Raw genomic sequence first — 24,664 nt, forward strand, 5'->3', positions numbered from 1 at the left:
AAAGAGAGGCAGGAGCGTTTCAGTGATGTCGCCAGGCCAATGAGCAGAAGAGCACGCGTCACGTCACCCCGCGCAACCGAGGCGGCGTAGCTCCCCGCAGCACATGACCCGGCCCCACCTCCTGGGCTGGAGGTAGCGCGATGGGCCGCGCCTCCAATGGCTCGCACAGCCTCTAGTCACGTGCGATTTTTGCAAGCTCAGCTGCTCTCGGTAAGTCATGTGACCGTTGATATACATCTCACGCTACCCAATGGAAACGGAAAGCCGCCTTTCTTAGACTCGGGATTGGCTTATCGCCGCGAATAATAGCACGGCGAGGGCGGAGACAGCCTATCACGTGCTGCGGGGCGGAACGGGGCGGGGCAGGCCGCTGGTTGCGGGGTGAGCGGGGCTCGCGGCGCGCAGGCGCCCTGGGGACCCGGTAGCGGCGGCGGCGGTGGCAGCGGTGGCTGCGGCGGCGGCGGCGGCGGCGGCCGGATCGCTGATCGGAGCGGGAGGCGGCGGCGGCGGCGGCGGCGGCGGTAGCAGCCATGGCGGCAGATGGAGAGCGTTCCCCTCTGCTGTCCGAACCCATCGACGGAGGCGCTGGCGGCAACGGTTTAGTGGGGCCGGGAGTGAGTGGGGCTGGGCCCGGGGGAGGCCTGACCCCCTCCGCCCCACCGTATGGAGCCGGTAAACATGCCCCGCCCCAGGGTAAGCCGGGGCGGGTCCGATTTATTCCCCGGGGTGCTGAGAGGAGGCGAAAGGCGGGGCCGAGGGCGGAGGCGGGGTCCGAGCGTCAGGTGCAGGTCTGGCACCTGCCATGGGGTGAGGTTTCTGTCCTCACCCACGTCAGGCTAAAGTTTCCTCCTCTCTGTAATCGCATCCTGAGCGTGGGAAGAGAAGGGGGTTCTGAGGAAGTGGAGTGAAACGCCGACTATGAGAAGCCCGGCGAGCTTGGTCAGAAGGGTTGGGAATCAGAGAGAGCTCCCTGTTTCCGTGGAGCATCCTTGGGGGTAGGGTGGGGGGTGTCTGTAAGTGATCCTAGCCCTTCTGTCTATCTTCTTCCTCAGCATTTCCCCCATTCCCCGAGGGGCATCCTGCTGTGCTGCCCGGGGAAGACCCACCCCCCTACTCACCGCTGACCAGCCCGGACAGTGGGAGTGCCCCCATGATCACCTGCCGAGTCTGCCATTCGCTCATCAATGTGGAAGGCAAGATGCATCAGCATGTAGTCAAATGTGGTGTCTGCAACGAAGCCACAGTGAGTTCCACATATAGAAAATGGGCCCTAGTTTCCTGGATCTTCCTTTCCGATCTCTTGATTGTAGACCCACCAAGCATTCTTAACGAAACTCAGGTTTCAGTTCCAGCAGTCCCCCCAGGAGCCACTCCCCACAGCTAATGTTCACCATCCCGGGTGGCTTCACACCTATCGTGGGTACTGAAGCCTAGTTCTCATTTGCAGATCTTGTGATGCAGGCTTGCTTTCATTTCTCCTTTTTGGTTAGGGCCTTCTTTATCTGTTTTCTCCTCAAAGTGATTTTGGAGGGAGATGGAAGGGATTGGGACTAGAGATTTGCTTGCTAATGTCACCCTTATTCTCTAGCCCATCAAGAATGCACCTCAAGGGAAAAAATATGTCCGGTGCCCTTGTAACTGCCTGCTTATCTGCAAAGTAACTTCCCAGCGGATTGCCTGTCCTCGGCCCTACTGGTAAGAGGCGGGAGCAACCCTGAGTAGGGAAAACTGGAAAGCTGAAAACTGGTAGTGTTCGTAGAGGATTTAGAAGGAAAAGAAGCCATGGAACACGGCACTTCAGAAATGTTGGAACCATTTCCTCATTTCCCAATAGACACATTGGAATGAAACAGTATCCTCTAAGAGAAGTGAGAGCTTGGGGGCCTGGGTGCATTATTGTGGAGTTCTAGGGGAGTCGGGAGATCTTGGATTGAAGCTGCTTTCTCCCAGGATTCTCTGAAGTTGGATTGGAGAGAGAGTATCTTAAGTGTCTTAGACACTGAGGAACTTGACAGAGAGAGAAGCTAGTGTCCCATTGTGGGAGATCCTTTGAACACAAAGCTTTTCACATAAGGTCTTTTGTTTCATATATAGCAAAAGAATCATCAATCTGGGGCCAGTGCATCCGGGACCTCTTAGTCCAGAACCACAACCTGTGGGTGTCCGAGTCACCTGTGGACACTGCAAGAATACTTTTCTGGTAAGGAAGGGTGTGGGGAGCCTTGGGGGGGTGGGGAGAGGCCAGGAGTGAGTACAAGTATATGTGTCAGGGTAATGGCAATGAATCCTGGGAAAATTTGTCCTGTTGTGACCTATCTCCCACCCTCCCCCGCTCTGGGCTTCTCTGGAGAAAGTCCCTGCTTCTCTGAGTGTCTTTTCCTTTCTCCCTAGTGGACAGAGTTCACAGACCGAACCTTGGCACGGTGCCCTCACTGCAGGAAAGTGTAAGTGATTACGGACAGAACCGGCACCGGAGTGGTGTGTGCAGTGAAGCTACCGGACCACTGCAAGTTGTTTGCCTCCCCACAGGTCATCCATCGGGCGCAGATACCCGCGAAAGAAATGTGTCTGTTGCTTCTTGCTTGGTTTACTCTTGGCAGTCACTGCTACTGGCCTTGCTGTGAGTAACCTCGACCCTAACCCCTTTTGTTCCTTAGCTTCATCTCCATAGGCCTCAACTCGGGAAGTAAGGCCTCTAAAAAAAATAAACTAGGGGTAAAGGGCTGCTTTGTTGTCACATGTGGACTGGCTGCTGTCTGCAAAGAAGTACAAAGCAGCCATTCTCTGTAGAGAGGATCCCAGAATATAGAACTAGATGGTGCTGTGAATTGCCCTTAGGAAGCCTGACTCAGTCATCAGGTATCAAAAGAGACTTGATGTCTGTCTGGGTTGCTATGAGATTATCCCTGTCTTGGGGGAGCTCTAGAAAAGTTGCTGGAGGTGTCTTCTGTGTGGATAGGGATCAGGGACTGAAATCTGAGTTCTGCTCCTATACTTGGGGCTTCTAGGAAGTAGTGGACTATCCACAGTAACCTCATTTTTCTTCCCCCTTTATCTTGTCAGTTTGGCACATGGGAGCAGGCGCGGCAGTATGGAGGCATCTACGCAGCCTGGGCATTTGTGATCCTGTTGGCTGTGCTGTGTTTGGGCCGGGCCCTCTATTGGGCCTGCATGAAGGTCAGCCACCCTGTTCAGAACTTTTCCTGAGCTCTACGATGACCCACAGACTGTGCCTGGCCTCTCCTGGTGGGGACAGCGACACTACTGAGGGAACTGGGCTGACTCCCTGGGCTTCTCGAAGGAGGTCGAGCAGCTGCCTTCCTTTTCCCTGGGGAGAGATAGGAAGGACCCAGGCCATGGCTTGGTTTGGAGGGGTGGAGGAGACCCTGGCCATCTGCTTCCCTCCAAGGATTGCTGTTGAGGGCAAAGTAGACAAAGCATTGCCCTGATGCCTGGGTCCTTGTGATGGTTCTAGCCCTTTTCTTCCCGAATGCTTCCTGAGCCTTTTCCTGTTCCTTAGACAGTCCAGGGCGGCAGGGCTGGGCAGCCCTGGGGGTCCCTTCGGGTCCTTGGCACCACTGGGACCTTGCTGCTGCTATTGCACTTCACCAGGGGCTGGCTCTGGCCTCAGTACCCTCCACCTCCTCTCCCACATTCCATGTCCTATGAGGGTGGGGTCAGCCGCTGATTGTACAGAACCACAAGAACTGATGTACATAGAACTATTTAATTTGGGGTACGTTCCCCTTGTCCTGTATTTCCCTTAACTCTTCCTTCAAACCTTCCTCACCCCCCAGCTGCAGTATTTGACTGGGCGGGGTGGGACTGCTGTCTTGGGGGAGGTTAGGAACTCATCCTGTGCTTGTAAATAAATAAGGTCATGACTCTGCCCTTTCCTAGTGGTCACCGCGCATGTATGAAAAGCAGACAAGAAACACAATGTGTAGCTCCACAAAGGAGTAAAACTATGAGCTTTTATTTTCACATATAGTTAACCATTTCTTTTTTTAATAAAAAAAAAAGCATGAGTGTGGAGGAAGGGACATAGAACTTCACAAAACCAACATCTTAGGAGCCTTTAGAGAAACCTAAGTCTGTGATAGGAGCCTACTTGAAGGATTCATGGCTACACAGGAGAAAAATACAGTGCAGATTTCACTAGAGAGCTCTGAGAGAAAGAATCCTATTTCCTGGCTCAAAATAATTCAGGGGGAGGTGTCACAGTGCTAGGTATAGGGTGATAGGGCAGTGATCACTGCCCAGGGCCTTAGAACGGATCTTGCTGTCACACAAGGCAGGCAACAGAGAGTCGGACAACAAAAAGTAATCAAGGCGCCAACCAACGTTCTTGGACCGGGCATTCATCATGTAAGTCCAAAAGGTGTAGGCATAGGCAGTATCGGGGTATAGGTGCCGAAAGCTGTCGGTCAGTGGCACAGCCTGCAGCAATTCCCCAAAGCCCTGGCGCTCTTGTGGAGTGAAGCCTGCATTCTTTTTGTTTCCCTTGGGATTGCGAAGGTCAATTTCTTCATGCGCTACATTGAGGTCCCCACACAGCACAAGAGGCTTGCGAGAAGCCAAGCCCTTCAGGAACTTTCGAAAAGCTTCATCCCAGCGCTGTCGGTACTCCAATCTTACCAGACCGCGCCCTGCATTAGGCACATAGGCTGTTACCAGCACAAATGCATCAAATTCAGCCACAATCACCCGGCCTTCCTGATCATGCTCTTCTTCACCTAAAATAGTGGAAAAGAATCAGCATGCAGAACCACAAGGAAAGAGAAAACAAGAATAAAGCAAGAGTGAACAAAGGGATGGAATAATACTAATACAGTAACCGGGTCCTGGGGTCAACAGGGTCTTACCAATGCCATAGGAGACTTTGAGTGGGCACTGGCGGGACAGCAGGCCCACCCCACTGTAGCCTTCCTTGTCTGAAGGAGCTGACCAGTACTGATGAGACAGTCCTGAAAGCTCTTGAAGTTCAGGTGGCAGTTTGTTCTCTGAACATTTGGTCTCTTGGAGGCACAGGATGTCTGGGGCTTCTTCCTTTATCCACTGTGAGTGAAAAGGGTGGGGAGATGGATCCATTCAGCAGACAGCACCTGAACAATCTGTGTGCAAAGGAGCAAATTCCTTGTGCACAAGCAGATCTGTCTAGCATCACAAAAATCAAACAACTGCATAATTGACAAGGAGAGGATGTAGGAAGGAAACACCTCATATGCTTTACTAAGGGGGTGTTTTTCCTAAAGGCAGTGAATAGCCAGTTAAGATTTTTTGAAAGCAGTAGATACTGGAATGGAGATGACGCCAGAGTAGTTCCTGGAATACAGAGTAATTTGGAGCCAAAACAGAGGAAGTCCAGTAAGGAGGTTTTTTTCACAACAGCAACAAAACTATGGCAAGGAAGAAATAAACAGGCAAGTCTTGGTGAAGTATTCCTTGTGTCTCTCCCATAAGAAAAGAAAAATTTATATCCTGGGCACTAATATGAAACATAGTGAAGTTCCAAGGTCATTCCTTTTCCCCTCCTCGAACCCCACTCACATCTAAGCCTTTCTTCTTAATCCAGGCTCGAAGCCCATCCACATTCCAGGAGCAGATCTTGAGAGTGGCAGCTTTGCCACTAGGTGAAGTTTTCTGATCTGGGGGGTCCTCGTACAGAACGGGGCCCTCTGCGGTCGCCTCTTTTTCGTTCTTTTTGGCTGTTTTACTCTTTTTGGCTTCTGGTTCTGTATAACGAGAATACACAGCAATACAAACTGGAGGTTTACAACATCGACCCAGAGTTCACTGTAAACCCACGGGACCCTGCGGTTAACGTCGTTTTCTCCAATTTCTGCACCAGTTAGGAATCGGCCCAGTTAGGAGTTGGCCCCTATTGATTATTGCATAAAGCCTATTAAAAAACACTCCTCCCACCAGCACTGCAACCTGCAGAGGGGGCTTCGCTTTCTCACCCGTCTTCGGCTCCTCCCCGTCTTCTGCCGCGGGCCTCTTTTTCCCACGCTTTGGCATGCCTATAAGGATCGCCCTTCGGCACCTGAACCAAGTCGCCCAGCGAAGCAGTGTTTTCACCGCAGTGCCTACAGATGCAAAGAAACGGTTCAGCCAGTTGGGACTGGGAAGAAAACTCCATCTTTGGGCGTCCCCGCACTAGGTCCCGCTTTTCCAGCCGCATAGTCTCTGAACCCCGTCCCGTCCCCGCCTCGGTGCATCAGGCCTTGGGCGATTCACTCCCTCCCTCAACAAGATAACTTCATAGAGCCTTTGCAGCAATCGCGAGAACTGCCCCCACGGCCAACTGCACACCTTAATAAAAGATCCCGTCGCAGACTATCAGAGGCCCCTCCTGTAGGCAAATCAGCAGCCCCAAATCTGAACAGCCACGGTCCCAGGTGGGATCCTTACCCGAGCACAAAGGAGCGAGCACGCCGCGCTCCCACGTGGGTACCTGGTGTGATCACATGACCAGGGGCAGCGCCTGATTGGACTGTTTGCCACCACGTGACGGAGACTTACCCCTCCGGCAGCCCTAGGAGGTCTGGAGGCCCCCATGCTTCGTTTTCAGGCTGTTCACGTTTCTGCCAGATGAACGTACGACTCATTCTGCGACCGTGATAGAAGAAACCTGTGCTGTGCGGAAGTGAAAAGCCTCAGTGGCAAAGACGGCTGGGCCGCAGGAGAGCGGTGGGGAGTGGGTAGGCAGGGACGCCGCGGAGGCCGGCTCGGCGTTCCTGGCAGCTGGGAAGACACGTCCCGGAGGGGTCCTTGGTGAGCCGGCCGAGAGGGCGCAGGCGCAGGCGCAGGCGCAGACGCGGGCTCCGACCCGCGGGAGCCTTCTGGTGTTTACCAACAGTGGCGTTGTGCGTGTGCGCCGCCGCCCGGGACTCCGAGCGCCTCCCCGGCTCCCTGGCGGGGCGCTGGTCGGCGCTTCCTCTCGGGCTGCACTATGCCCACCGTGCTGGGCTTCGAAGGCAGCGCCAACAAGATCGGTGTGGGAGTGGTGCGGGATGGCAAGGTGCTGGCGAACCCGCGGCGGACGTACGTCACGCCTCCCGGCACAGGTGAGCCAGGCTGGGGTGGCGGCTTTCCCCTAAACTTGGGCGAAATGCGACCTGGGCGCTTCCTTCTGGTAGCCCCTGATGATGTGACAGGACTGTCGAGTGGCAGTCCCGGGCGCTCGGACTCTCGGACTTGTTGAGGGTTTTTTTTTTTTTAGTGCATTTTGTGTGCGGAGAGCTCATACACTGGCTGGAGTGCTGCAGTAGAGATGGACTCAGACGATGAAAGATGCGGAGGAGAGAGGGTGGAAGGGCTTCTCAGTTAGGTACCAGGTAGAAATGACTGGATTTGTGATACAAATCTTTACATTTTACTGTTTTTGTATCTACTCGAAAGGGTGTGAGAGAGATCCTTCATCCACGGATACAATTCCCAAAGGCTTATCTGGGCCAGATAGAAGCCACCGGCCAGGAACTACAGCCGTCTCCCACTTATGGCTGGCAGGGACCCTTGAGCCATCATATGCCTTAGATGCGCATCAACAGGAACTTGGACTGGAAGTGGAGCAGCCAGAACTCGGTCCAGGCACTCTGAGTTGTGAGTGCCTCCAGCGCCTAAATACCCATCCTATTCTGACTTAAAATGATAACGTTAGGGGTCCTGCGCTGTAGTATGTAGCAAGGTAAACCTCCGCTTGCAGGGTCAGCATCCCATTTGTGCGCTGCTTCAGTTCCAGATCCAGCTCCTTGTTGTGGCCTGAGAAAACAGCAGAGATGGCCTGACTGCTTGGGCCTCTGCACTGGGCAAGGGAGATCTGGAAGATGCTCCTGGCTTCAGATTGACCCGGCTCTGGCCTTTGTGTCCATTTGAGGAGTGAACCAGTGGATGAAAGATCTTTCTCTTTTCATTTTCTGTTATAACTCTGCCTTTCAAATAAAATTGAATAATTTTTTAAAATATAATGCCAACACCTTAAAGTTTAGTTGGTATTACTTATAAGCTGCTATGCCTTAATTACTGTCTTCCAAAACACCTGCACATGCAGGAGAGGGAAAATGATTTTCATGTGCCTGAGCAGCTTCCCTGAACAAATAACCTGATGGGCTTTAGGTGTTAGAAATGGCTACAAATGTGTGTTTAAGCCCTCACTATTCTAAGCACTTGGGTGCTGCAAATACAAAGACAAATAGTCACTGTGTTAAGATCATTAGCATTAAAATATGGAAACCATAGATCATTCTTATGCTGTAATTGTTCTGTGTGAAACATAATAATGCAATCAGGTCCAGGTCTCGGCCTGAGGTACACTCTGTGCTGAGTCCTGAAGGCTAAGCGGGAATAGCACTGCTGATGGGTGAGCAGCTTGTGGAGAAGTTACCAGGGTGATGACTTGGGAGACAGGATGCTTGAAAATGAAAGCAGCATTCCTAGCTTGCTAAAGCTCGGGGGTTCTCATTGCCATTGTCTGAAAATTCCACTCTATTTCACTACAAAAAAACCTTATGACCTCTGGCCTGTGCCCATTTTCTAGGATTCCTTCCTGGCGATACTGCCCGGCACCACCGAGCTGTTATCCTGGATCTGTTGGAGGAAGCCTTGACAGAGGCTGGGCTAGCCTCTCAGGATGTTGACTGCATTGCCTTCACCAAGGGTATGGCTGGGAGAGGAAGCAGGGATGGAGGCAGAGGGGCCTGGCTGGGTCAGTGTAGCCTGTGCCTTGCCTCCGTTACCATGTGAGCCCTTCCTCAGTTAGGTATTCCCTGCTCCCCCCCACCTGTGTTCTTCCAAGCCAGGATTCCAAGGACCATTTCTATCCCCACCTAGGTCCGGGTATGGGTGCCCCCCTGGTTTCTGTCGCTGTTGTGGCTCGCACCGTGGCCCAGCTGTGGAACAAGCCGTTGCTAGGTGTGAACCACTGTATAGGCCACATTGAGATGGGCCGCCTCATCACTGGAGCCACCAGTCCAACTGTGTTGTACGTCAGTGGGGGAAACACACAGGTATTTCGAATACTGTATCCTTTTCATCTTAACTTCAGAGGCAGTGGACCACTTCCTTCCTTCCTGAGTTGTGGGGACTGCAACAGAATTGTTTTATGTGTTCACCGGAAAACCCACAGCGGATTTGTAAGAGAGCAGATTTTGAAAGGATAATTAGAACATTAGGAGACTTCTGTACCTTTGATTATATGTATTTTTTAACAAAAACTAGGAATTTCCAGTTTACAAAAAGAATGGTAAAAATGTAAGCTTTCGTTATTTTGAAGCATTTTATTTTTTTCTGTAAATTTTAGCAGTTAAAACTCAGGAGAACTAGCAGGGTTTTTTTGTAAGATAATTAGACATTTTGTGTTGCTATAAAGGGAAACATGAACTTTGTTATTCTAGGAATATAAAAATATAAGAAAGAAGCAACATTATAAATGGTACAAAAGACGTTAAATGTATGAGTAAAACTAACATTGCTTGGGATAGTCACATAGCATTTTAAAGTTGTGATTGGGTTTCTTTCCCTCAGAACACCACATAGGGTTATTATTAGAAATAGCTCAGTATGGCCCCCAGCTTATGAAAGGGTTATATTCTAAGTCTTTGGTTTGTGTAATAGTTAACTGTAAGGTGCATATTCCTGTCATGACAATGTGGAAACTTTAGTGAATAGAGAGGACAGTTGAGGCTTGGAGGACAACAAGTCTTGGGTGGTGGAAAGTAGTAGTAGATACTGTTGGAGTTCATGAAAAGAAGTGATAAGATTTCCTCTTCCTGTTCCCTTTTGCTTAGGTGTAAAAAGAGGGGGTGATGATTGGGTGTGAAAGGAATAAATAACAGAAAGAAAGCTTTCCAACAGCAGAGAAGTATGGAAAAAGTGAGCCATCCCTGGTAGCTGAGGGGAGCTTTCTCTGGTCCGTAGAAGCCCTCAGTGTGAGTCCACAGGTGATACAGGTATTTGCTGAGTTGGACACGTGACAGATTCGCCTATGGAGATGGCCTTTACTGAGTTGGGTGGGCCATTAGCCTGGCCCCCGTCTGAGGTTCTGAAGTTCATCAGAACTACTTTTCAAATACCACTGCCATAGAAGGAGGCTCTAGACTGATTCTTACTTCCTGCTTGCAAGTAAGGTAGTCTGCTCCTAACCTGTGCTGTCAGGGCTGCTTCTAAGGAATATATTGAACCTGTAAACTGGAGAAATAGATCTGAAATTATAGTTTGCCTTGGCTCTGACCAATCTGTCTTCTGGAGATTAGGAATCTACTCAAAATTTTGCAGGGGTGTATGTTTCTTAGAGAAGAGCTGTTTAAAAAGTCAACCAATTAGGATTTGGGGAAGCACTTAGCTGCATGTCTCATTTGAATCTCCGACGGCCATGTTGATCCTCGGCCACGTTCTTCCCCAAAGCCAAGCACTACAGACCTAGGGTTTCATGGACATCCTCATCACCTTTAGGTGATTGCGTACTCAGAACATCGTTACCGCATCTTTGGGGAAACCATCGATATTGCTGTGGGGAACTGTCTGGACCGTTTCGCTCGAGTGCTGAAGGTAAGCCACAGGGGCTGCAGAGAACAGAGATGTGGCTGAAATCTGGGGGCGCCTTCAAAGTGGAGGAGGGAGGTAAGCTTTGCTTCCTGCACTGCTGAATTTATCGTCTTCTGGTTATTGTTTTCCTTTTTGCCTCTGGTAGATTTCCAATGACCCAAGTCCTGGCTACAACATCGAACAGATGGCCAAGAGGTAGGGGGAACTGAGTGGAAGGAGGCTGGCGGCCGGCGCTTGCGGGAGTTCCCTGGAAAGGCTTTGCAGGGTGAGCAGCAGCTGGCTGTAGGCTCAGTACCTTTACTTATCCCCACACAGAGGCAAGAAACTAGTTGAACTGCCCTATACTGTCAAGGGGATGGATGTCTCATTCTCAGGGATCCTGTCTTTTATTGAGGTGAGTGTGAGAGGTGAGATGAGGGACACTTTCTTGATTTTTTGAAAAAGATTTATTTATTTTTTATTGAGAAGTCAGATACACAGAAAGGAAGGGAGAGAGAGGGGAAGATCTTCTGTCTGCTGATTCACTCTCCAAGTGGCTGCAACAGCCAGAGCTGAGCCAATTCCAGGCCAGGAGCCAGGAATTCTTCCTCCAGGTCTCCCACATGGGTGCAGAGTCCCAAGGCTTTGGGCAGTTCTCAACTGCTTTCCCAGACCACAAGCAGGGAGCTGGATGGGAATCAGGGCCACCAGATTAGGACTGGTGCCCATATGGGATCCTGGTGCATTCAAGGTGAGAATTTTAGCCATTTAGGTTACCATGCCAGGCCCACTTTCTTGATTTTTTAAATGAATCATGTCTGTTTTACTTTCTGTTTTATTTCTTGCATATACCCTAGTCCTGGCCTGTATTAGATGCTGAATAAATTCCTAACATTTATTTTTATTGAACATCTTTCCTGTGCCAGACTGTTCTACAAAGTAGGGATACAGCAGGAAGCAAAACAAAAATTCCTGTTTGTGGGGACCTTAGATTTTTTTTTTTCTAAAGAGGGAAATAGGCTGTGGCATGATGGCTCAATTGGCTAATCCTCCCCTTGTAAGCTCTGCGATCACGTATGGGTGCCAGTGGATCACATATGGTGTGTCCCATTCAGCTTCCCATCCAGCTCCCTGCTTGTATCCTGGGAAAGCAGTCAAGGACCCGTGGGACCCTGCTCCCACGTTGGAGACCAGGAAGAAGCCCCTGGCTTCGGATCAGATCAGCTGTGGTCGTTGTGGCCTTTTGAAGAGTGAACCAGCAGAAGGATGATTTCTCTTTGTCTCATCTCTGGAAATCTGCTTTGTAATAAATGATTCTTAAAAAAAGGCGGGGGGAGACAGACAAGAGAGATGAAGGGGAAGCAATAATTTGTAACACATCAATGAGTGTTAGTGCTGATGAGAAATATTGAACGAGCTCTGTAAGGGGTGGGATGTGTAACAGCAAGTGTTCAAGAAGTTGTTACGTTACAGACTCTTGATGCTGCCAACATATGGCGTGGTATGTGTGAAGGGCAATGTGTGGTACAGGATGTGCTCATAGTGTGAATTGTGCTGAAAGGTGGGGATCCCTTGGCACTTTTGCTCTCATGTAATCCCCAAATCACTTTTTTTTCCCTCTCCTTTAATTGTAGGATGCGGCCCAGAGGATGCTGGCCACAGGGGAGTGTACTCCTGAAGATCTGTGTTTCTCCTTGCAGGTAATGGAATAAAAAGCTGGTGCAGAAGGTTTGGGCTGGGGTTGCTTTTACATAATAAAGCAGTACTAACCTGGGGTGCCCTCTGATGTTTTCACCTGATCTGTCCCCTGCAGGAAACTGTGTTTGCAATGCTGGTAGAAATCACGGAGCGAGCTATGGCGCACTGTGGCTCCCAGGAGGCCCTCATTGTCGGAGGGGTGGGCTGTACGTATGCTGGAGCAGTGTTGCCCTTTCCTTTTGGTGGCACTAGGCTTCCTTCTCCTGTTGTTCTAAATGGCTGAGAATTGGAGACAATTATTGGTTTCACTTCTTGTCCTGTGCTGCTTTCTGCCCCTGGCTCTCTACCGCATTATCCCAAGTGTGCATGAAGCTTGCTGCTGGGCCATGGAGAGATAGTTGAAACCAAGCTCACCCTGCCTCCTGCCTCTGTAGGTAATGTGCGGCTACAGGAGATGATGGGGATAATGTGCCAGGAACGTGGAGCTAAGCTTTTTGCCACAGATGAGAGGTAAAGGCCCTTTCTCGTTCGGTTACTGGGATTTGCTGCCTGCAGATTCTAAATCGCATCTCTTGCTTCCAAGGTTCTGCATTGATAATGGAGCCATGATAGCCCAGGCTGGCTGGGAGATGTTTCAGGCCGGCCACAGAACTCCTCTCAGGGATTCTGGGGTCACACAGAGGTGAGGGGTTCACTCCTTGTGGGGATAGACAGGATTGTTTGGTGGAAACAGGCTAAAGTCGGCAGGGGAGGGAGGGTACTTACAGTGGGGAGGCAGGGAAGAATGCAGAGCTCTGAGGGTTAGCCCATCTGCCAGACTTTTCCTGCTTTCCCACAGGTTTCGGACAGATGAAGTAGAAGTGACCTGGAGGGACTAGCAAGATGAACAGAATCTAAGAGTTTCCTCAGGGGAGCCCGCGGACCCTGGGCCTTAGTCTCTGTCTTGCCTTGGGAGCTGGGCCACAGCTGTGGACTCCCTGTCACCCTGGCGAAGCTGTGCACTGTAAGCAAGGTTGACATCCCAAGATGACTCGGCAATAAAGTATTTTTGGTTTTATATGTTGCTAATTAGATTGTGTTGCTTAGAACGTGGAGTTGGTGTGGGGTAAATTCTTGTTGCTGGTGAAGGAGCCAGGGGTTCTGACAGCTCTCTCAGAGGCCGTTCTGCTCAGCAGCCAGAACTGGGGAGGGACATCATAGGTGCTATCCTAACATCGCCGTAACATAAAGTTTTCGTATCAAACCCAGTACTGTCTAGTGGCTAAAGTCCTCACCTTGCATGCGCCGGTGGGCACCGGTACTAATCCCGGCAGCCCCACTTCCCGTCCAGCTCCCTGCTTGCGGCCATGTTTGGATGCTGCGCTCCTCCTGGAAGGGCAGGACTCAGGTGTCACAGGGTATTGGCTGGTTAGATTCCTGCTTGTGATTTTTGAGAAGTGATTCATCTAATCTGCAGTCACAGTGCAAGGTTAGACCGTCCAGGATTGTCAGGCTGGAGAGATGAATACAGAAAGAAGGGTGGGCAGTACCCAGAGCAAGTCTGAGAGGGTCTGAACAAAACCTACCACGGTCCTAGTCCATGGCTGTGGCATTGGCAAAGGCAGCGATGAACATGCGTGAAATAAGCAAATACCTGCCTTGGGGGAGTAGAGAAAAGGACAGCTGGTCTGTAGCCTTGGCAGTTGCTGACATTCCTAGGGGCTCTGTGAGATAGGGATGTCACAGCAGGCTTACCAGCCTTCACCCCTGGCAACTGGCTGAGATAGAAGCCAGTGATGGTAGCCTGAGGCTCAGTGCAGGGTAATGAGTCACATACCTGGGTGGGAATAGCGACTTTTGCTAGGCCCTGCCCTCTGCCTCCCTTCTTACTTCCCAGGAGAGCTCTAAGCTCATGACTGTGTCCACACTAGCCGTGATCCAGACAGCCTTGAAGGTGATGTTCCATATGCTGAGCACAGCCAAGTAGTGATGGAAGAACCACCCCTGCCAGCTAGTCCCTGTCTCAGAGACACCCTCCAAGAACACTAGAATGAAGTTCACTCTTCAAGCCACCTAGGTCCTCAGCCATTTTTTTCTTTGTATCAACTATCACAGACTAATAACTTGCTGTGAACACAGGGGAAGAGGTGCAGTTGATCTGTTGTTGATATTGGCAATTCTGTCTTTGGGAACCTTGGGCTCTGATCCAGTATAGTGACTCCCATGAGCCAGCAGAAGCACACTGAGGCCTTGCTGGGTGTGGGCCTGGGGTTCTCCATTGTATCAGGAATGTGGCTGGTCATGGGCTCCTCTCAGTAAGGTGGAAGTTTCGCTAGCCCCTGATGAGATGGCACAGATGTTACTGAGATACTTTGACTCCTTCGTAGCCAGTCTGTCTGTGATCTAGACCGTAACTAATGTGCCTGGAGGCCCTTAGTGGGAAGGGCAGCACCAGATTACATCCTACCTTCAGGAATTCTCTGGTGGGCCTAGTGTGATGGCTCAATGGCTAAATCCTCACCTTGCAAGCACGAGGATCTCATATAGGTGCCACTTCGTGGCCCGGCTGCTCCACTTCTTATCCAGTTCCCTGCTTATGGCCTGAAAAAGCAGTGGAGGATGGCCCAAAGTCTTTGGACCCTGTGCCAGCAGGTGAAAGACGTGGCCCCTGGCTCCTGCTTTCAGATGGGCTCAGTTCCAACTGATACAGCCATTTGGGGAGGGAGCCAGTGGATGGAAGATCTGTATGCCTCTCCTTTCCGGAAATCTGATCTGCCTTTCTAATAAAAAATACATTTTTAGAAAAAAATACTTTTTTTCTGGCATGAATCTCACCCTGGTAGAGCCCCACAGAACCTCCAGAGTTGAGTGATGTCCACCCAGGACCATAACATTGGCATAGAACTCGTAGTGGGACCCATGTCATTGTCCTTGTAGGCAGGTGGTGGGCAGAGGCTGGCCCAGCGTACGTCTCTGCCAGATTACAGTTTCTTCACTTCCTGCTGGGGACTGGAGGTTCTGACCGCAGTGTCCTCTGCAGAGGGAGGTTGTGAGAGCAGCCTGAAATGTCTGAGCTGAGGAAGAGGAGGCAGAGGATGACCACCATGTTCCCGCTTGTTAGGAAAGTCCCTGCAGGGAGTGCTGCCCTTGGAGCCAGGCGTACCTTGGGGTCATGATTCAGTTGGTTAGGTTTTTCAAGGCCACAGGTGGGGAAATGGAGATAGCTCCAGACGCCAGAAGGAGTAGTTGGCTTTTTTTTAATTATTATTAATTTATATTTATTGGAAAGGCAGATTCAACATAGGGAAGGAGAGACGAAAGATCTTCCATCTGCTGGTTCACTCCCCTAGGTGGCCACAATGGCAAAAGTGAAGTTGATCTGAAGCTAGGATCCAGGAGCCTTGAGCTGTTTCTGGGTCTCCCACCTGGGTGCAAGGTCTTAAGCCTTTGGGCCATACTCTGCTGCTTTCTCAGGACATAAGCAGGGAGTTGGATGGAAAGTGGAGTAGGCAGGATATGAACCAGTACCCAAATGGGGTGCCAGTGCTTGCAGGTAGAGGATTAGCTAATTGAGCCATTGTACCAGCCCCTTGGCAATACTAAATCAACAGTTGGGCCTGGTGCAATAGTCTAGAGGCTAAAGTCCTCACCTTGCACGTGCTGGGATCCCATATGGGCTCTGGTTCTAATCCTGGTGGCCTGCTACCCATCCAGCTCCCTGCACTTATGGCCCAGGAAAGCAGTTGAGAACGGCCCAAAGCCTTGGGACCCTGCACCCACATGTGAGAGACCCAGAAGAAGTACCACGCTCCTGGCTTTGGATCAACTCAGCTCTGGCTGTTGCAGCAGCTTGGGGAGTGAATCAATGGACAGAAGATACAATTCTCTGTCTCTCCTCTGTGTATTTGATTTTCCAATAAAAATAAATAAATCTTTTAGAAAAATCATAACAGTCATGTCTCCATTCTTGTCTGTCTGACTTGTCCAGCCTAGAATACCCTTTTTTATAGGCCAAAGGAGTCTGCCTCTGGCAATAACTGGCTGACTTGTCTCCCCAAAGAGGGCAGGGAGGCCATGGCTTGCTGCCATCCTCCCCAAATGCTTCTCGTAGGAGACTGACCCAGAGTTGGTTGATTCAAAGCTTTTGCCAGATTTTAGGGGCTTCAGGCACGTGCCAGTGATAGCATGAAATGGGAGGTGCCCTGCAGAGTGTGGTTTTTGCCAGCTCAGTGAATGTGCCTGTGCACCTCAGCCTCTCTGCCTCTGTGATCTCAAAGTAGTGGAGCTTAACCATCTGTTCCACTGTGGGTCCTTATCCTAGTGGCCCAGTGAGAGACTTGACTCCTGTAAAAACAGGTCTGGGCGTCAGGATCTCGGCTCTGGACAGAGAAACTCTTTGTGAAGGTGTCACCAAGGTCTTCCAACCTGCTCCTGCCCTTGCCCCTTCACTTCCACTCCATGTTTATCCTCCATGAACAGGGTCTAGTTAGATTTGTACTCCATGTCAGTATGGTGTGTTCTAGGCTCCCAGGTCTATCATGCATAGAAGTCAACAGCTGAAATTCAAGTCTGACCAAAGCGTATGCTTCTCTTCTCTTGCCCAGCTTTCTGCTGGTCCGCAAAGTGCAGAGTCCACCAGTTCCATCACCTTGCCATTCTCACCTACTCTTCTGCACCCAGGCCTTCCAGCTGGCTCACTCCACTCATGCCCCATATCCTTTTTGGTTTCCAAATTCGCCTCACTCAGCACCCATGTCTGACCTACAGGTGGAACAGGGTTGGGGGCAGTCATTCTGGGATGGAGCCCAGGAGATAGGGTGTCAGAGTTAAGGTGCTGGATGCCCAGCGCCTGTGTCCTGCCAGCACCAACTATAATTAGCAGGAGAGGGCCACTGACAAGTGGGAGTGAGTTCCCAAGCAGAGGGCATGCAAGTGAGAGGGCAAGCAAAAGGCTGGTGTCTATTGAAGGTAATTTTAAAAAATGGGAGGGTCTGGGGCCTGGGTACTGCATGTTTCACACACTTGGCTACAGTGCATGAGCCCTGGCACTTCAGTGCATGGAGTAAATGCTACTCCAGCTTTAGCATGTTACCTTGAGGTAGCAGTGGGGCATTGGAGGAGGAAGGACTGGCATTTAGAAGGGCTGGGGATATGGTTCCTCAGGGTCCAACTCTGGCACTCTGCTCACCTGCAGCCACCCTGCAAACCCGGGCCATGAGCATCTGGGACACAGCACAGCCTCTCTTGGATTCACTATGCCGGCCCGGAGAACCCCGTCCTGGCCTCCGTCCCCAGATGAGGATCCCGGTTTGCCTTGCTTTCCTCTGGAGAAGCCCGGCCCCCACTTCCGGGTCCCAGGAAATCTCCCCTCTGCAGCTTTGCCACTGGAGGAAGAAGAGCAAGATGAAGAGGATGTGATCGATGAAGGCAGGCTGTGGCCTGAAGGGATTCGCAGTGAGGAGCATCCCATCCAGTTTTTTGCCGAGGCGCGGCGGCTGCGGGAGCAGAGGCTGTTGCTAGATGAGGAGGTGTCGGTCGGTGGGCAGGTCTATGGGGTGCACCGGGTAATTTTGGCCGCAGTGAGCAGCCTCTTCCGAGAGAGGCTGCGGGAGGGCGGTGGAAGCCCTCGGCCCCCTGTCAGCCTCGCTGTGACCCCTAGGGGCTGGGAGTCCGTGCTGACCTTTGCCTATGAAGGGGTGCTGGGCCCCATCCCTCATGGGGAGGTAGAGGTGGTGGCGGATGCCCTGGGAGCGCCCCGGGTGAAGGCAGCCGCCCAGCAGAGATGTGAGGAGGCCATGGAAGACGGAGAGAAACCCGACCAGACAGAGGAGCTGTGGGCGAACCTGCGTAGCATCGAGCTCCTCTACCAAGAGGGCATCGGGTGTGACCTGGAGCTGGAGGCGGACGGCTGCCGGCTGCAAGGTGAGGGCACAGGGTCATTGCTTTTCTACAGATACCTAGGCTAGGAAGCTGTGTGCAAGCAACAGGTGGTTCCATCTGCTCACTGCAGCAATGGTTTTGATCCCTGAGGCAGTCAGAATTACCCTCAGGTGACTTTTGGGGCCTCTTGGCACCGACTGGCATCTGGGCATGCGCAGTTGAGTTGTTTTCCTGCCGCAATGATGGATTTGTGGTGTGGCTTTCCTCGTACAAGCAATGAGATTTCAGCCAGCTGGCTGAACAAGCAGAAAGTGATGGACTCCAACAGGGATTAACCAATGGCCCTGCTTGGCATCTTCTATTTGGGACACAGATAAGCCAGAAGACAGTGGTGCAAAGGGCCATTACTTCCTTCTACCTAAGTGTGCCTGCCTCCACGGAACATCTGTGGGGTCCTGCAGCGAGGGAGAGAGATCTGGTGCCATTTCACCACCATCCTAAGGCTACCAGGCCCTGACACTTTGAATATGATTTGGCTCAGGACCAAAAAGCCAAGTAAAGTCAAATAAGTATTTCACTAGCATTTAGTTAAGTGCTGAGCGCCAGGAATTTCTACACGTGGCATCTCTTCCGATAATCACTGGAAGCTAGTGCTGCTTAGATTCAGACAAGGAACAGTAAGCTTTGAGAACCAGGATACAAACCCCTAGCCGCCAGGCCAGTTGGCTTCTCTGAGGCCTAACCTGCCTCCTCGGCAGTTAGGTCAGGACACACAGGGTCTGGAGAATGGAGTCAGAATAGGGTCACATAAAAGTTTAAATCACAAAGGATTAGTTTAGAGTTTACCTAGTTCAGATGTTAATGCTTTACCAAGAAAGAAACCAGATTCTAAAATATGTCAAAAACCACATTAGAGGAAGGGACTGAGAACCATTTCTAGAACTTTCTAGAAGGGCGATAATCCCAGAAGTTGTTATTATTGTTTCCAATAGAACTAGGTAGCAGGGAAAGTTCAATTGGATGATTATAAAATTCTCACTAGGGTTTGAAATTTAGCCATATTTATATCAGTGCTTTTATTTTTCTCAGTTTCCAACTGAGTCTTTGGGAGTACATCCCTGAAGACCCCAAGGCGAGTGTACAGAGGTGAATGCAGTGGTTGTCAGCCTGTCACAGTAGGCTCTGAGCTCCAGGTGGAGTGGTGATATGGAAACTAAGCCAGCTTAACTTGTTTCAAAGAATGTCAATTCCCTCAGACAGTGTATGTTTGGGACCTGTTGCTGATGCTTGCTGCTAGGGAAACATCAGGTCAATACTGCTTGAAAGGCAATGCGGCATTTCAGCAACATCTGCCGCCATGCCTCATGTTCACGTCTCAGGAAGCTTCGCTGGGGGCTGGGGCCCTCTGCTAAGAGAAATTTTAGCAGACTGTCACATTTATAGCAAAGAGAAACCAAACATGGGGCTGGTGCTGTGGCATATCAAGGCAAGCCTCCACCTGTAGTGTCAGGATCCTGTGTGGGCACCGGTTCAAATCCCCATCGCTTCACTTCCAATCCAGTTTCTGCTAAAGATTTGCAGAGTGGTGGAGGGGAAAACAAAGATAAACACTGAAACATCCATCAGCTAGCTGAATTTACATTATTTGTTTTTTACATATTTTATTGTGTTTGTTTTTCATCATTATTATTTTGCTTCTTTTAAAATTATGATGCCTGGCATGGTAGCCTAGTGGCTAAAATCCTCGCCTTGCAAGTGCCAGGATCCCATATGGGCACTGGTTTGTCTCTTGGCTGCTCCACTTCCTTTCCAACTCCCTGCTTGTGGCCTGGGAAATCAGTAGAGGACGGCCCAAAGCCCCGGGACCCTGCACCCCTGTGGAAGACCCAGAAGAAGCTTCTGGCTCCTGGCTTTGGATTGGCTCAGCTCTGACTGTTGTGACCACTTGGGGAGTGAACCAGCAGATGGAAGATCTTTCTCTCTGTCCCTCCTCTCTATAAATCTGACTTTTCAATAAAGATAAATAAAGCAATCTTAACATTATGACATTTCACTCATAAGTATGACAGTACTTCAAGAAGTGCAGAAAAAATGGAATTAAAAGTATGAGTTCATTTTGATGTAATTTTTTTCATAATGCATGAAAAACGTATGCATTTATTTCAAGACTTTTTTGCATCAAAATAAACTCATACTTCAAATTCTGTTTTCTATAAAATATTTTTAAGACACTAGTCCATAGATATTAAAGTTTACTTATTAATTTTTGTGCATTTGAGTGGTAGGGCGAAAGAGAGAAAATTCAGTCTTCCAATGCTGGCTTATTCCCCAATAACTTCAACAGCAGAGCCTGGCTCAGGCTGAACCCAGGACTATGAACTCAATCCGGGTCCCCCACATGGCTGGCAGGATCTCAAGTATATAAGCCATCAACTGCTCAAGCCAGCTTGTGCATTAGCAGGAAGCTGAATCGGAAGCAAAGGTGACACTTGATCCCAGGCTCTCTGAAATGGAATGTAGGCATCCCTGGCAGTGGATTTACCAGCTGCATTGCGACACTATCTTCCCTCTGCAGACTTGGTGAAGTGCCTTCATATTTGTGTGTGTCTCTTTAAAGGTATTTTCTTAATACCTTTATTATGTCCAAGAGCATTAATAATTCCTCTTTAAAAGGGTTAATATTATTTTGAAAATCAGAGTTATAGAAAAATAGAGGGAGAGACTCTCAGAGAGAGAGAGAAGGATCTTCCATCTGCTGGTTCTTTCTCCTGATGGACACATCAGCCAGGGCTAGGCCAGGCCAAATCCAGGACCCAGGAGCTTCGTCTGGGTCTCCCATGTGGGTGGCAGGAGCCTGCACACTCGAGCCATCTTCTGTTGCATTAGCAGGAGCTGAATCAGAAGTGGAGTAGCCAGGACTTGAGTTGACACCCATGTAGGATACTGGCCCTGCAGGAGAGAGCTTTAAGTGCTTGCAACAACACCAGCCCCTAAATTAAGAATTCCTTTATTTAATCTATACACACTTATGTTTTTCCACTGGTCCCAAAATTGTCAGAACTACTTTGTTTAATTCAGGAACAAATCAAAGACCGTGCTGTATTCAATTGTGTGTTCAATTTCTTCTGATCCAGTATAATACTCTCTCCCCATTTTTTTATAAAGTGATTTCTGGAAGAAGCAAATTATCCTGTAGAATGCTCCATTTCCTAGCCTGAATGATTTTTCTTCATGACTTTAACTTGTTCCTTTACCCTCTCAATTTTCTATAAACGTGATTTTAGATCCAAAAGACTAGACTACATTTTAGGCTAGAATATTCCACAAGAGATAAATGAGTATCTTAAACTGAGTTGCTTTCAGAGGTGTTTTCAGAGATCTAGATGTCTGGCAGTATTTGTTAAAGGGACAGTTTCATTGTCACAAGGGTCATGGCTGAGCCGGCACACAGACATGCTCATAGCAGCCTCAGATTGGTGACAGTGGGTGGAGATGACCTGATCAGAAAGCCACTGCTTGGAAGTAGAAAATAACCCACAGCCTTCTAGAACTCAGTCTTTAACATGAGTAGTGGAATTAGATGATCTCAAAGTTTTCATGTTTCAGTTCCCAAAGTCCCATGAACAATGCCAAGGTGGGGAAATGCTATGTGGAGGACATGCAGAGCACATGGGAAGTTTCAGGTGCTTAATGCTGGGCAACAATGAGATGGGGTGACAGCCATTCCTGAGTGCTACACAGGATTAGAGAATGAGCTGTGTCAGAGGTTCTGTGGTCATAAGGCAACATCTTTATTCCATGTACAATCTAAACAGTCTATATAAGTTGCTGGTTGTAGCATCCTTTCTGTTTTGTTTTTGAGATTCTTCTTCTAATTGTTCTAAGGCATCTTCAGACTATTAATATGAAAATCGGTCATGGAAGCATAAATTTAAAAAATAAACCCCCTAGCATCTTCTCCAGACCAGGTAGATCAGAATCCGAACTTTCACAAGTTCTCCAGGTTTTCTGATGCATGCCACAGTTCAGGCTGTAGCCTTGAGGGTTGGGTGGTTGGCCCAAAGTTTGGGGTTGCCGGGCTGGAGTAGTGCCCAGAAACGTTTCAAATCTCTGGGTCCTCCTGTGCTTCTCCCTTTCTGCAGTGCACCGAGCAGCCCTGGCCTGTGGCAGCGAGTTCTTCGGGGCCATGCTCCTGAGTGGGATGAGGGAATCCCAGGGCACGCAGGTGTCTCTGCGCACCATGTCTGCTTGGGACCTGCAACTCCTCGTCTCCTTTGCCTACTCTGGGGTTGTTCGAGCTAGGTGGCCAGGACTGTTGAGAGCAGCACAGGCCGCCCTGCAGTACCAGAGCTCTTCCTGCCTGGATGTCTGTCAGAGAGCCTTGTCCCGAAGCCTCAGCCCCGCACGCTGCCTGGCCCTGTACCCCCTGGCCGAAGCCCCTGGCCTGGAGCAGCTCTGGAGTAAAGCCCGTCATTACCTCCTCACCCACTTGCCCGTGGTGGCTTTGTGCCCCACTTTCCCTTCTTTGCCAGCTGCCTGCCTGGCAGAACTCCTGGACAACGACGAGCTTCACCTCCAGGAAGAGTTGGAGGCCTTTGTGGCTGCACGGTGTTGGCTGGCTGCCAACCCGGAGACGCAGGAGTCAGAGGCCAAGGCCCTGTTGCAGTGTGTCCGCTTCGGGCGCATGTCAACTAGGGAACTTCGGAAGGTGCGGGCAGCTGGGCTACCCTCCCCTCTGCCCCCGGAACTGCTACACCAGGTGATAGTGGAGGCTGAGGTCCCAGGTCAACAGAGATGGAGAAAACCTGACCGGGCACTGGTGGTGATTGGTGGGGACGGGCTCAGACCAGACATGGCCCGAAGAAAGCCGTCCCGCAAAGTGTGGTGGGCCCAGGCCTTCCGCTGTGGCATGGGACTCGTACGGACTGTGGAGTGGGGGCAGTTCCCTGGCCTACCTTCCCCAGGGCGCTTCAGGCATGCTGCTGCCAGCCTGGAAGGAAGTGAGCTCTATGTGTGTGGGGGACAGGATTTCTACAGCCATTCCAACACCTTGGCTTCAACTCTCAGGTATGGAGGCCTCTAAGAGAGGGTTGGGTGTGGCATGGCCCCAGGTGGACAGGTCTGAGAAATCACTGACTCAGCTATCCGCACACTCACCAGTCTGTCTCCATCTCTTGTTCCACTGTGTCTAGGTGGGATCCCAGTCTAGAGGACTGGGAAGAGGTGGCACCTTTATGCCAGGCTCGGAGCTTATTCCCTCTAGTGGCACTGGATGGACAACTTTATGCCCTAGGAGGACGGCATGATGGTGTTGCCCTCAGTTCTGTAGAATCCTACAACCCTGAGCTCAATGTCTGGAGGTGAGAGGGCTTGGGGGTATCTGGGAGAGACCGGGAGACTTGAAATGCAAGAATTGACGATGCCTATGGCCTGATCTTGTGTCCTGTTCTTTCTTAGGCCGGCTCCTGCACTTCCAGCACCGTGTTTTGCCCATGCAGCTGCCATTTTGGAGGGTCGGTTATATGTGAGCGGTGGCTGTAGTGAGAATGGCCAATTTCTGGCCTCACTGCTGCACTATGACCCCAAACTTGAAAATCCAGCAACATTTCTGAGCCCTATGGGGGTGCCTCGAGCTGGCCACGTCATGGCTGCTCTGGGTGGACGTTTGTATGTGGCAGGAGGAATAGGAGAGACTGGGGACCTGCTGAGCTTTGAGGCCTATCAACTGAGAACTGATAGCTGGAGTCGCCTGGTGCCTCTGCCCTCTCCCCACGTAGGGGCTGCAGGTGCTGTGCTACAAGGGGAGATACTGGTCCTGGGGGGCTACAGCCACCGGACCTATGCCATCTCACACCTTATCCATGCCTACTCTCCTGGTCTGGGCCGTTGGCTGTGCCTGGGAACTCTGCCAAAGCCTCGGGCTGAGATGCCTGCCTGCATCCTGGCCCTGCCTGCAGTGCAGCACCTAGCTTCAGCTCCCACCCTGCACCAAACCAAGCCTGCTGGGTGAAGAATGCACAGTAAGGTAGTGGTGGGAGGAAGAGGAAAGAAATATCTTTAAAGAAGGACAGGAATTATGAGAGGAGGAAGAAAAATCTTTGTTCTTGATAGCATTTTGTTTTCACCTAGGACTTTCAAGCTCAGGCACTGCTTTTGCACATATGATCTCCACTGAGGATAAGGTGGTGGCAGAGCGCCTGAGGACAGGAGGAGGAGAGGGCTTGAGGATGGGGGACAGCTGGGTCACCTGAGTAGTGAGACGAGCCCAGGAGTGACTGCCTAATGGTTAGGGAATCTTGGTGGAGGCTCCAGTAGCCAAAGAGCAGGGGCCATGAGGGACGTTAGAGAAGTGATTTGGACCCATGGGTCAAGGAGGAAAATGTGAAAGAGCCAAGCATGAGTGAGTTTGAGGAGTGTGGAGTGGAGAACTTCCAACGGCCAGCTCTTTTCTTTTCCAACACCTGCGCCACCTTATTGTTCTTCCCTCTTGACAGTATTCCTTCTCAGCTGTCTGTGGACCCAGCCTAGGGTTTGGTCTGCCCTCTCACCACAGGCTGCCCCTAGGTACCTCTTAGTTTCCATT

The 24,664-nt window shown here is 50.6% G+C and overlaps 4 protein-coding genes across 8 annotated transcripts; 3 read left to right on the top strand and 1 right to left on the bottom strand.

Annotated features, from left to right (window-relative positions):
- Positions 1–241: 241 nt before the first annotated feature.
- Positions 242–3,889, top strand: PIP4P1 (phosphatidylinositol-4,5-bisphosphate 4-phosphatase 1). 4 transcript variants are annotated; one of them, XM_040969782.1, is made up of 7 exons: positions 242–672; positions 1,053–1,243; positions 1,589–1,695; positions 2,095–2,200; positions 2,392–2,444; positions 2,530–2,620; positions 3,064–3,889. In XM_040969782.1, exons 1-7 carry the CDS (start codon positions 531–533, stop codon positions 3,205–3,207), a joined length of 834 nt encoding a protein of 277 aa, XP_040825716.1. In that variant the 5' UTR covers positions 242–530; the 3' UTR covers positions 3,208–3,889. The 4 variants fall into 4 exon arrangements, with proteins under 4 accessions (XP_040825716.1, XP_040825715.1, XP_040825717.1 ...); XM_040969781.1 differs by having other exon boundaries at positions 454–693; XM_040969783.1 differs by lacking the exon at positions 2,095–2,200 and having other exon boundaries at positions 454–693.
- A 122-nt stretch (positions 3,890–4,011) lies between these two features.
- On the bottom strand, positions 4,012–6,513 carry APEX1 (apurinic/apyrimidinic endodeoxyribonuclease 1). 2 transcript variants are annotated; one of them, XM_040969780.1, is made up of 5 exons: positions 6,415–6,513; positions 5,964–6,089; positions 5,551–5,735; positions 4,866–5,058; positions 4,012–4,736 (listed from the first exon to the last, which is right to left on the bottom strand). In XM_040969780.1, exons 2-5 carry the CDS (start codon positions 6,019–6,021, stop codon positions 4,219–4,221), a joined length of 954 nt encoding a protein of 317 aa, XP_040825714.1. In that variant the 5' UTR covers positions 6,022–6,089; positions 6,415–6,513; the 3' UTR covers positions 4,012–4,218. The 2 variants fall into 2 exon arrangements, with proteins under 2 accessions (XP_040825714.1, XP_040825713.1); XM_040969779.1 differs by having other exon boundaries at positions 6,316–6,459.
- Positions 6,514–6,787: 274 nt separating this feature from the next.
- Positions 6,788–13,279, top strand: LOC121149280 (O-sialoglycoprotein endopeptidase). The gene is made up of 11 exons (XM_040969778.1): positions 6,788–7,070; positions 8,540–8,659; positions 8,833–9,008; positions 10,453–10,548; positions 10,691–10,740; positions 10,861–10,939; positions 12,159–12,224; positions 12,338–12,428; positions 12,657–12,732; positions 12,806–12,904; positions 13,061–13,279. Exons 1-11 carry the CDS (start codon positions 6,956–6,958, stop codon positions 13,098–13,100), a joined length of 1,008 nt encoding a protein of 335 aa, XP_040825712.1. The 5' UTR covers positions 6,788–6,955; the 3' UTR covers positions 13,101–13,279.
- On the top strand, positions 13,145–24,572 carry KLHL33 (kelch like family member 33). The gene is made up of 5 exons (XM_040969776.1): positions 13,145–13,234; positions 17,396–18,123; positions 22,224–23,148; positions 23,274–23,441; positions 23,539–24,572. The coding sequence occupies exons 2-5, from the start codon at positions 17,457–17,459 to the stop codon at positions 24,089–24,091; spliced, it is 2,313 nt and encodes a 770-aa protein (XP_040825710.1). The 5' UTR covers positions 13,145–13,234; positions 17,396–17,456; the 3' UTR covers positions 24,092–24,572.
- The last annotated feature ends 92 nt before the right edge of the window (positions 24,573–24,664 follow it).

Source organism: Ochotona curzoniae, unplaced genomic scaffold (assembly GCF_017591425.1).
Source record: "Ochotona curzoniae isolate NIBS_2020 unplaced genomic scaffold, NIBS_Ocur_1.0 scaffold_4701, whole genome shotgun sequence".
In the NCBI taxonomy this organism is placed as follows: Eukaryota; Metazoa; Chordata; class Mammalia; order Lagomorpha; family Ochotonidae; genus Ochotona; species Ochotona curzoniae.